This window comes from Dryas octopetala, chromosome 3, assembly GCF_963921425.1.
Source record: "Dryas octopetala chromosome 3, drDryOcto1.1, whole genome shotgun sequence".
Classification (NCBI taxonomy): domain Eukaryota; kingdom Viridiplantae; phylum Streptophyta; class Magnoliopsida; order Rosales; family Rosaceae; genus Dryas; species Dryas octopetala.
In genome coordinates, this window is record NC_141368.1 from 6,190,118 (window position 1) to 6,201,701 (window position 11,584).

The window sequence follows — 11,584 nt, forward strand, 5'->3', positions numbered from 1 at the left end:
ATTAGTCTAGCTGGATCATATAATTAAATAAAAGGTATTCACTAATTCACAATATAAATGCTTAAGAGACTGTTTGACAGCCAAGAAAGCAACCGAAACGTATATTCTTTCGGGGCATCGAAACGTATTAACGGTCACTAGCGATTAGCTAAGCACAACCTTTTTGCACAACGTATCAGAGCCTAATTGGACAACATGATTTCCGGTCGGGTCCACCATATTGAAGCTCAGCTGCACCTGATGTCACCAGATTGGCGCTCTATTAGACACCGCTCCTCCCCGCTTTCTCCGCGGGCAACAAAATTTTAAAACTTTCACTATCGGACTAATTTACCCTCCAATCTTAGCACCTTCTCGATGACTCAAAGCAAACCACCGCAAAAAGAAAAATAGAAAAAAAAAAAAAAAAAACAAGAAAACCGAAGAGCTTTGTATCCATTGACTCACTCTCACTCAGTCACTCTCCCACTTCGTCCTTCTTTGTCCCTCTCTTTTATTTTTTCCCATCATTAAGATTTAAGAGCACCGATTTTTGTCTGCCGCGGCACGAAACGCGTCGTCTTCACTCTAACGCTCGAAACGCCGGCCTCTGACGTCGTTTAGTAAGATTCTATCTCACTCTCTCTATCTCGCTCTTTTTAAAATCCGTTTCCCTTAGATTTCGGATTTCTGAGTTGGAACATTTTTTTTGAATTTGAATTTGAATTTTCGTCAACAAATGTAATCCGAATGTCAGCAATTATGGTAAGTGAGTAACTCCAAGATTTTCGTATTTAAGATTTTTTGGTTTTTGAATTTTTGAATTTGTTGTTTGTTTTGGAATTGTTGTTGAATTACCTACTGTACTGCTGGTTACTATATACGCAGCGATTTTTTTGACCGTTTGAGAAGAAAAAGCAGAGTAAGGAATTTCTGAGTCTTTCTTTTTCTTTTTCATTTTCCTTTTCCTGTTCGGCTGCCGAGAAAGTTGAGGAAATTGAGAAGGAGATTTTGTTTGGAGACAGGTTCGTTTTATCCGATGTTCACCTTTCAAAAAAAATAAAATGTTACAAGAATTAGCTGATGCTTTTCTTTAATTCTTGGTCATGAAATCACTGCAAGTGTGAGTAACGAATTCGTTTGTGGTTTCTTTTCTTTCAGTTTCTTAGCAGCCAATCAGGAATTGAGTTTCTTGAATCTGAAGAAGTAATCTTAGAGATGGGAGTTAGATGTTTGGAAATTTTCTATTTTCTCTTTTTTTAGTTGTTTTCTTGAAATTTTTTTAGTTTTAGTCTTTAGGTTGCAGAAATCATACGCAGTCATATAGTGTCCTTTACTTTTCTTGTAATGATTACTGAGGAGAATTTCTTTTGGTCTTTCTATTTCCTTCAGTTTCTCAGCAGCCAAACGCTCTTTTATTACATTTTTTTAATTTAATTTCTGAAAAGCTGGAATTGATTGATCGTGTACAAGGGAAGGGATATAGATATCTGGATCTGGTCTTCTTTAAAATCTTATATTTCCGATTTTCTCTTAATTGCAGAATTGTTGAAGATTGAATTGGTTTGTTCAGGAATTAGGATCATGAAATAAATTCCTCGATTTTGTGGAATAGTGATAAGTGTTCAATGATTTAATCCTTCTGGTGTCAGATTGTATAGAAAAACGTTTAAACCTGGGAAGATTAGGGTTCATAGGGTTTAAGGGTAAAGAAAATTATGAGGCTAATATGGTCTTTTCTCTCCAGCCTGACTCAGCCTGTTAGGCCCAGAGTGAGATTGAATCAGACCTGCCGAGTGCTGACACATATGTTTTGTTAAATATTTTGATAATGCATTTCGTGATTTGAAGCGACAAATGAACGTTGCTGAAATCTATATAGCACTCTCTGCTCACGTGACCTCCTTTTTTAAAATGCTTTTTTTTTTTTGTTTATTTTTTTAATGTTCCATTTCAATTATATATATGTGACGTATGGAGCTAGTTGCCGGGAAAGAATGGTAGGCATAGCCGCATAGGGATGTTGATGCTTAAGGCTTGAAAATCCTTTGTGGTTAACCACATGATTAATTTTTTTACATAAAGAAATTCTTAGATTAAATCTTTCCTCATTATTTATCTACTTTTCCTTTTTTTTATTGCAGCAGTGGTTTAGTAGTTTCATCTGTTGGTGTATTGTTATTTCAAAGTTAGTACTGTGTGCTCTATATGTTTTTCAGTTTTGAATTATTAGGAGGTTAGGACTTGCCACTGAGTTTTGGCTTCTCAGTAAATTTAGGAAAAGAAGTGTACTTTTTCCCCCTGAGCATAGTCCTTCTTGAAGCTGCCATTATCTGGGTCACTGATTCTTTGTTGGTTTTAGAATTTGGGAATCTAACATTTTTTATTTTCTGTTGAAAATTGTAAATTCAAATAATAGTAATCATCAACTATGGTCTTGCTATATAAAATTTTTGGTGTTATAAACTTCAATGATTTTGGTATTTGGGATCCTGACATATTCTTTTGAAAAGGTTTATGCAAATAAAATAATCATTATCTTTCACTTTCTATGCCTTAATCCAGGTGTTTTCTGTACTTATTTCAGCCAATACCATTACTTTTCAGTTCATGTTTCTCTCATGATTGTTATGCCCATTTTTTGAACTATTTGTTAGTTTCTTTTCTTCAAATAAGCATCTTATATCTTATTTCTGACATGGTTTGCATTTTATGAGGTGGATATTGCTGAATTGATAAATTTTATAATGATTCATTTGCTTTTTTCCTATCCCAACTCCCACCAATTTTAATGGCAATCTTATGTTTTTTGTTTCTAAATTATTTTAGGTTCAGAGAGGTCCAATCTGGTACAGAAATTTAATGTGCTGCAGTTAGCATTGTCTGCCAAAGATTCACACATGAAGAAGCTCTTCTTTTTCAGATCTTCTGCTTCTAGCAGTGGAAACAACAATGTACCTCCATCAACTGATAAGCAAACATACTGGGAGAACCCATCAGAAGATGGGAGTCAAGTTGGTGACATGGCTGAGAATAGTTTTCGAAGCCCTAAGGGATTTTTCTCTAAATCTCGAAAGCAAGTGTCTAATATCCAGAACTCCAGTAAAAGTCCTTGTCTTAGAAGGAGCCGATCAATGTCATCAGCAGCCTTTCTTGGAAGTGAGCCAGAGCAAACAAATTTTTCTTCTTCGAAATATCAAAGTAGATCTCCTTGCAGTAGTACAAGTGGCATTCCTTATCAACAATGTGACCAATCATCTAGGTGAGGCTTATGCATCAACTTATTTTTTAAGAACATTAACTTGTTGACTAGAACTCAACTATAATCTTTGCAATCCTGTTTAATTGAAATTTTCTTCTTGAGACTAATTTTATTGGATTTGTGATATGTGCCAGTTGTCGAACTCTTACTCCTGAGAAGCACAAGGCTAAACATTTTGAAGTTCCAGCTGTTCAAAATACACATGGACTAGAGAGGCCTGGTTCTGCTTGTTCTTCTAGAATGCGCCATGATTCATCAGGCAGCTCTTCCACTAGCTCTAGTAATGTCTCAGCTAAAGTTTTGGACCGCTACATTGATGGTGAGCAGGAGGAAAGAGGCAGACAGAATAACAGTTCTTCCCAAAGAAACTTCACTGGGACTGGAAATGGTGGTGGATGGCGTCCTCCCCGAACTCAGTTTACAGCACCCAATTCACCTAGGGCTCATTCATTTAGAGAGGCTAAAAGTTCTCGTCTTCGTTTATCATCCAGAGATTGGGCAGAAAATGGATTTGGGCATGAATCTCCCCGGAGACTTGCAAAGAATGTTGTTGAGAGGCTCTCACAGTCTCATGTTATTCAGACAACAGATGCAAAGGAGTTTGACCATGATATTCCAGTCACCATTGAAGATATCTATGGTAGATCAGATCTGATTACCCAGAAAAATTATCCTTTGGATGAACCCCATGAAACAACTAGTAAATACCATGGGGATGATTACTCAAGCTTGCAGAAACTACTCTATGGAGAAAATTGTTACAATTTAAACTCTGATGAGACTGAAGAAGACATGGATGTGGAATTGCAAAGAAGATTGAAGGAAGCTGAGGAGAAGGTCATGCTTCTTTCTGAAGAACTGGAGCAGGAAAGCTTTCTTAGAGATAGTGGGTACAATGTTCCATCACTGATTCAGACAATTAGGAACCTAACCGAGCAGAGGATAGGCTTGGCACTTGAGGTTTCAAACCTCCTACAGTTGCGAATTGCTGAGAGGGCTTCTGCCAAGAAAGAGCTCAGACTGGCAAACACAGAACTGGAGTCACGAACTAAGAGATTGGAGAAGGAGAAGAAGGAGTTGCAGTCAGCACTGGAGAGAGAACTAGACAGAAGGTCGACTGACTGGTCACTTAAGCTCGAAAAATATCAGTTAGAAGAGCACAGGCTTCGTGAGCGAGTTAGAGAGCTTGCAGAGCAAAATGTCTCACTTCAAAGAGAAGTCTCTTCTTTTCATGCCAGGGAAACTGAGAATAGAAGTGTGATAACAAATTCAGAGCATCAGCTTAAGGGCCTTACTGCAAGGCTGGGGGAAATGACAGAGGAGAATCAAGATTTACAAAAGAATCTCTCAGAATTACAAGAGAAGTATAGAGCAGCAGAGGAAGGTCGTGTTTGCATCCAAAATTTTTTTGAAGAGAAGGATAAGGAGTGTATGGATTTGCATAAGTCCATTACAAGACTACTTAGAACCTGCAGAGAACAAGAGAAAACAATTGATGGGTTGCGTGAAGGTTTTAGTGAGGAATTTAGGATGAACCAATCATTGGAGAGGTTTGATAAACATGTTTCAAAATTACAGATGGAGCAAATGAGGTTGACAGGAATAGAATTGGCCTTAAGAAGGGAGTTGGAATCTCATAGGCTTGAAGTTGATTCTCTTAGGCATGAGAATATACACTTGTTAGACCGTTTGAGAGGCAATGGGAAAGAAATTGGTGCTGTAACTTTCAAGCTAGATAAGGAGATGTGGGCACGGATCTGCTGCTTGCAAAATCAAGGGCTATCGATCCTAAATGAGAGCTCCCAATTATGCTCAAATTTACTGGAATTTTCCAAAGGGAAAGCAGGACAACTTCCAGAAGCTAAGCAGGGCTTGGATGGGCAATTTTTTGTTGATTCTGAAATGAAAGTTCAGGGCTTAAAGCGTGGAACTGAAAGCTTAACAAGAAGTTTGCAGACAATGTCTGCTTTGCTGCATGAAAAATCCAGTTTGGTCACTTCTAAACATCAACCTAAGTGCATGGATGCTGATGGATTAGCACATCCATTTGATCAAACTCCAGAGGTCAGTTGCAGCTGTATATGTTCTTCTGGTATTCTTAAGAAAGGACACTAAATTTGAACTTTTTTTTTTTTTTTTTGTGTAAATCCGTTCTTTGTACTCTACTACACAAACTGTCATTGATGCTTAATTTGATCACTCTCACTTTATAGGACAACATGAGATTTGAGCTTAAAGCGGAAACTTTACTAACAAGTCTACTGAGAGAGAAATTGTATTCTAAAGAGCTGGAAGTTGAGCAGTTGCAAGCTGAACTTGGAGCAGCTGTAAGAGGAAATGACATTCTCCGATGTGAAGTTGAAAATGCCATGGACAACCTTTCCTGTCTCACCCACAAGTTGAAGGACCTTGAACTGCAGGTAACCCTTAGTATCACGCATATTATGTATTAATCTGGTGCTTTGTTTGTTATGTTAAGTATGTGATTTAGCATTTATAGGCTTTAACAGATAATGATAACAATTTCATGTTCCCGTAGATCTACTTCACATAATCTTTTTAACCCAATGATTTATTACTTGAGCTTGAGGGCCTTCCAAGGAGAAATGAAGGCAGAAAAGACTGTCCATGAGAAAATACATGATCATAATTGTTTCCCATGGAATGGGATATGCTGCATACTGCTTCCACTAGAATTGCATTTATTATTATTATATTGAAGTCAATTTTCTTTTGGTATGACTCATCTGCTGGTTTGAGTGATAGTTATTTTATGAGAATTAAACACACATTTATAAATACCTAGTCTTGCCTTCTGTTTATTTATTGTTTTTTTGTTATGCCTTAATGACAGATGCTTAAGAAGGATGAGAGTATAAACCAGCTACAAAGTGACCTCCAGGAATCTACAAAAGAATTAACAGTTACAAGAGGTATACTACCAAAAATTTCAGATGAGAGAGATATGATGTGGGAGGAGGTAAAGAAGTACAGTGAGAAGAACATGTTATTGAACTCGGAGGTTAATGCATTAAAGAAGAAGATAGAGACCCTTGACGAGGACGTACTTCTAAAGGAAGGTCAAATCACAATCTTGAAAGATTCATTAGGCAACAAACATTTTGACCTTCTAGCTAGTCCCGATTCTACACGAGAATTTTTACTCTAATTGTCAAAGTGCAAGGCTTTTTCATAGGGTTAGTGATCACATTGTTCATAGTCCTATACTCCCAAATTTGTCTTCCAAGGTTTATTTTTCTTCATTTGTATACTTTCCCTCTTCTTCCTTTTTCCTTGATAGAGTAAGAAGTGAGAAGCAAATCATGATTTGTTTGTAACTTTCCAGTCTTTACAGTTGTTCATAGTTGGTGTCCCTTCTTTGGCATGATCAAGATGGATTGATCAAGATATACTTTATATCTTGACAAGTATGTTAATGAATCTGTTAATTCTCAATCCAGAGTTTCCTGGATCTTTTTTTCTTTTCTCTGTTTTCTGGTATGATTGAATTTGCTGAGACTTCCAAATTACAGCGAACAGTTTGGTTTATCCATAAATCGAAGCAAAAAGCAAGAAAGAACCGAAAAAAGAAAAAGAAGAAAAGAAATGTGGTGATTGAAGTGAGGTAGGAGAGGAAGACTAAATAGGACATTACTTTCAGACTAGTCATCAAAACGAACAACATGGGGCACAAATTCACCTTTGGAGTAACAATAATCAAACCCATACCAAACGTTTTCTGGAACAAATGTCCTAAAATAAAACACATAAGAAACTTGTACTACACGACCACCATCCTGTCTATGAAGCACCTTCACCCAGCCAGGTCGCCAGTCATCTGACCCAACCTTCTTAAGATACAATGAGCACACCCTTTGGCTCATGCATGGTCCATTGGTCTCAAACATGTCTATAGCACACCGTCCAAACCCGCCATACCCTCCACGTTTCAAACCACCTTTCGGAGCATACAATAGCTTGGGGTTCTTCAGTTGCTTCACTATGATCAAATCACCCTTGGAGTCTCCAAATCTGACACTGACATGATCAGTGGTTTCGGCAGATTGTGCACATGTTGTCTCAATCTCAATGGAATAGGAGCAGTTTGGTTTGGATCCTTGGAAGCCATGGTTGGTGGCGGTTTGCATTCCATTGATTGGCAAAGAAATGATGAAAGCTAAAGCAAATATAGTTGAAATGCTTGTGCTCTTCATTGGAAACTTTAGAAGGGTTTCTTGGTTGTTGTTTTTGGGTGACAGGTAGTGAGTGTAAGTATGAAACCACTATATACTACAAGAGTTTGCTATTGTTAGATTCTATGAGGATATAAAGAAGGGGGGGTTACAGATAAAATCAAGGGAAAGGCATTGCAAATGGATTACTTTGAGAAAGAAGAGATTCCCATTTCCCACTACTTACTTTCACTCAATTGAAAATGGATAGTGCTTCTTTTATAACTGTTACAGATTCTGATCTAACTTATAACCAATCCAGTGGCAACTCTTTTGGGACATGAAAATGAATTTGCTGCTAAAAGTATGCTGACTATGACTCACATGTAGTTATCTTAGCACGTGTGCACACATTGTTACTGTGCTATGTCATGTTGATGTGATACGAGTCAGCTTTATGCACGAAAAATAAAGAAACATAAACTTTAATACGAAGCCTAAAGCCCTAAACATGAGAGAGCAATATCTTTAAGTAAGCTTTATCAGATTGAATTTGAGTGAGAAATCTTTGAATAAATTAAACGATTGAAGAAATTTTGGATGAGCTTTCAAACTCTCCATTAATCACGCATTTCTCATCTTGGATTATGTAATGTTTGGCTGAGTGTATTAATCAAATTGTTGGATGCATTTTTAAGTACCAATTGCTTAGCCACTCATGTCCATTAATCTGATGAGCATTTTTCTCTAAAAATGTATAAATACAACAATCCATAGGGACCCTATTCCATATTCTAAAGTAGAAACATGTATAGTAGGAGCATACATTGACAGTTATTGATAACATCCTAAACATTCAATTCAATGCATTATTAACCTGCAAGTGCAACAGAAGTTCAAAATAGCTGTGATGGGCGGGCATACAGAGTAAACCATCTCAAAAATCATAGAGATGCAGATTTCCAGAACTCAGCAGGCTTCCGATGCTGAAATAAGAAATAAGTTAAAAAGAATTAGTCGACTACAAGATCTTCATAAGCAGAAATTGCAAATGGCATGCACAACCTCCTATGGAGCATACAAAAATGCACAAAAGAGCAAAAACACCCAAAGCTAGTATTTGTACAATCTGTACCCCCAACCAAGGGTAAGACTTGTATGTTGATTGGGCTAGCTGGAGCCACAAGGATCACAGTTTTACTACTTGGTACTAGTATACTACCCCTATACCAGATAAATTATGTGTTGTCTAAAAATATTTTGGCCCCCCTGCTTGGCTTACAAAACTGTAGAGGGTACATGTTTGATACATATAAACATCTATTTTTCCCATCATTTCAAAGTAAATAGATTTTCAAGAGTCTTTACTAGACTAAACTTACCTTGGCAATTGGCATCTTTGCTCTCACTGAATCGATCAATGAGAAATCAATATCAGCTATGGTAATCCCTGTTGAATGTTGATCTAAGACAGAGAGAATCAAATGTTAAAATTATGCTGCAGCACTTGCTAGTATAAATACCACAAGCACGAGAAATTGAGAACTGACAACAAACAATTAAGTAGCATGTTTAAGATAATAGATTCTTTTTTTTTTTTTTTTGTTAATCTTAGGTAAGGAAACGCTTTCTTCCAAGAGAAAGAAAATGCATTTCAGAGCATGGCTGCAGTGAAGTTCAACTCACAGTGAGCTACTCCAGAGTTGAACAACACCTCAACAAAAAGGAAACCTTTGTAGCAAAGTTATATGTTTGATCCATTTCAGAACTCATAAAGTATGAGTTAACAAAGGGGACCAAGTCTCTTATCTGTTCTTCCACATCAACAACGCGCAAAACACCTTCCGTTATCTAGTTCAATTAGCTTGTCATAAGGTGCCATGGTTTAACAAGGGAATTACTCAAAAACAAAATTTGATGAAAAACTTCATTATAGGAAGTCTTTGAGAAAGCTGATGGTTTATAGGTCACAAATATTTTTATTAAAATTCAAACTATTGGCCATGATCTAAAGCTTCTGAATGTAACAGCTACCTCAATTAGCTTAGAATGCAAAAGGAAATTAAGTTCTCACCAGGCAGTCGACCAACAACTGTTCCCCATGGATCAATAATTAAAGTTTCGCCATGGCTTTCTCTTTTTTCATTATGCTTTCCAGCTTGTGCAGAAGCTATGACCTGTTAATGCATGAATTAGTAGAAAAAAAAAATATATGAAAAGTTTATGTTAAAGGAGAAGAGAAAATGAAGTTCATACGTAGCACTGAGTCTCAATCGCACGAGCACGAAGAAGAATCTCCCAGTGTGCAAGCCCAGTTACTTTTGTGAAGGCTGAAGGAACCAATAGAACCTGCAGATTGTAATGCAAGATTAGATGCCAATGTGAGATTCTAAATAATCCCATTGCACTTTAAAGCTAAGGAAAAGCTACCTGTGCCTCGTGTTGGAACCTGAGCTGCTGGTAAAGCTCTGGGAATCTCAGGTCATAGCAAACTGTCAAACCCAAGCGTCCAATAGGGCTATCTACTGCAACAACATTCTTCCCTGTAAATATGAACAAATTAAGTTCCTCATGTGCAAAAGATAATCAGCAACAGTAACAAAATACACACACACACACACAACAACACACAATTTGACCATTACATATGTGGGCAAGGCTGGCAAGAAAATTACCTGCTTCTGTGAAGCTGCCTTCGTTGTATGACCTTCCACCAGGAATATCCACATCAAACCTTCAACAACAAAAGAAGTTTGTTTGCTATAAGCACATTGCAACATGAACACAGTTTTCACAAAAAAGTCTGGCTAAGTGGCTATCAAAAATTGCATAGAAGTGAAGTTAAAAAGCTTACTCACAAGTGAATCTTTCTGTAAGTGCTTCTGATGTTCCCAGCATCATCAACCACAACATGGGTGTTCAACAAATGTTCATCATCAGACCCCTTCTCTTGAAAGCCTCCAAGTGACAACCAAATCCCGGATTCTCTGCCGTTCATGGCCACATGGGTCACTTCAAATTTCACGATAAAATCAAATGTATGATAGAAAGTTAGCTTTTTTTACTATACCTTGCTAGAGAGCAGTACTGTTTGAAAATTGGACCGTCTAAAGGTTCTGCTACTCTGAGACTGTCACCATCTTTAGCACCAATAAATGAGAAGCTTTCTGGGAAGCAAATCAATTTTGCTCCACCAGCAGCTGCTTCCTTCACATATTGTAAATTAAATCCTTAAAAATTGCATAATTCTTGAAGAACAAAAATGGAAGAAGTGTAAGGTTGGGTACTTTGACGAGGCGAGAGCAGGTGGCGAAGTTGGCGGCGAGGTCGTTGATGGAGGTCATCTGAGCGGCGGCCACTCGGAGTGAGTTGGCGGCCATGTCTGACTCGCCGGTGATGCTGACACGTGCGGACTGGGAACGAATCGGAGCGACGTCTCGGAGGAGTGGACTTATGGGAGAGTTAGTTAGGGACAGACGAAACGACATCGTTGTTTAGCGTGAAAGGTCCCTCCGGAAATGTTTAGGCAACGACCACGTCAGCCATTCGGATTTTGGTATGGGATCCAAAATAATTCACCAAAACTCAACAATCCTACAAATCAATAATTAAAGAATCATTCAAAAACATCAAGCTTATGTGCAACAAAAAAGTATAAAACAAAAATTAAACATTAAGGTTCGATTTTCACCAAGCAGTGGAGAAAGTACCATTGTACTTTGGAAGGAATCAAGCAAGTGACAACCAAATAGATAGTTTGACAAATGGTTGCATTGATATAAACGACATTTCTGCTGTTAAAACAAAACATGGATGGATGCAATCATGCAACTAGTTCTTGATTGAAAATAACATTTGTAATAGTTGATTAAAACGATGGTTGATCCTCCACTGCCTTAAATTGATGTCATTTGCAAACAAAAAATGAATCATTCATAAACATCAAGCTTATGTGCAACATTTAAAACAATCAAGCCTCAATTTTACCAAGCAGTAGAAAAAATACCATTCTACTTTGGAAGAAATAATAAAATTGTCTGCCTTTGTAAGTGACAATTCAATATATGAAAAAATTTATCATAGCACATATAGTTTACAGTACATTTTAACTCTTAAATTTTAATGAATTTATTTTTTCATTATTATGCTATAAATTTTTTCAGCGTTATAT

The 11,584-nt window shown here is 37.2% G+C and overlaps 3 protein-coding genes across 4 annotated transcripts; 1 reads left to right on the top strand and 2 right to left on the bottom strand.

Moving 5' to 3' along the window:
- The first annotated feature begins 469 nt into the window (after positions 1-469).
- Positions 470-6,708, top strand: LOC147290146 (CAP-gly domain linker). 2 transcript variants are annotated; one of them, XM_086238668.1, is made up of 5 exons: positions 470-602; positions 2,809-3,241; positions 3,376-5,305; positions 5,455-5,661; positions 6,096-6,708. In XM_086238668.1, the coding sequence occupies exons 2-5, from the start codon at positions 2,880-2,882 to the stop codon at positions 6,408-6,410; spliced, it is 2,814 nt and encodes a 937-aa protein (XP_086094794.1). In that variant the 5' UTR covers positions 470-602; positions 2,809-2,879; the 3' UTR covers positions 6,411-6,708. The 2 variants fall into 2 exon arrangements, with proteins under 2 accessions (XP_086094794.1, XP_086094796.1); XM_086238670.1 differs by lacking the exon at positions 470-602 and adding an exon at positions 890-1,004.
- A 164-nt stretch (positions 6,709-6,872) lies between these two features.
- Positions 6,873-7,950, bottom strand: LOC147290147 (embryo-specific protein ATS3A-like). Its single transcript, XM_086238675.1, has one exon. The coding sequence runs from the start codon at positions 7,453-7,455 to the stop codon at positions 6,904-6,906; it is 552 nt and encodes a 183-aa protein (XP_086094801.1). The 5' UTR covers positions 7,456-7,950; the 3' UTR covers positions 6,873-6,903.
- A 182-nt stretch (positions 7,951-8,132) lies between these two features.
- Positions 8,133-11,007, bottom strand: LOC147290148 (Nitrilase/cyanide hydratase and apolipoprotein N-acyltransferase family protein). The gene is made up of 9 exons (XM_086238672.1): positions 10,701-11,007; positions 10,484-10,620; positions 10,272-10,400; positions 10,089-10,147; positions 9,844-9,956; positions 9,670-9,762; positions 9,488-9,590; positions 8,796-8,878; positions 8,133-8,399 (listed from the first exon to the last, which is right to left on the bottom strand). Exons 1-9 carry the CDS (start codon positions 10,899-10,901, stop codon positions 8,358-8,360), a joined length of 960 nt encoding a protein of 319 aa, XP_086094798.1. The 5' UTR covers positions 10,902-11,007; the 3' UTR covers positions 8,133-8,357.
- Between the last annotated feature and the right edge of the window lie 577 nt (positions 11,008-11,584).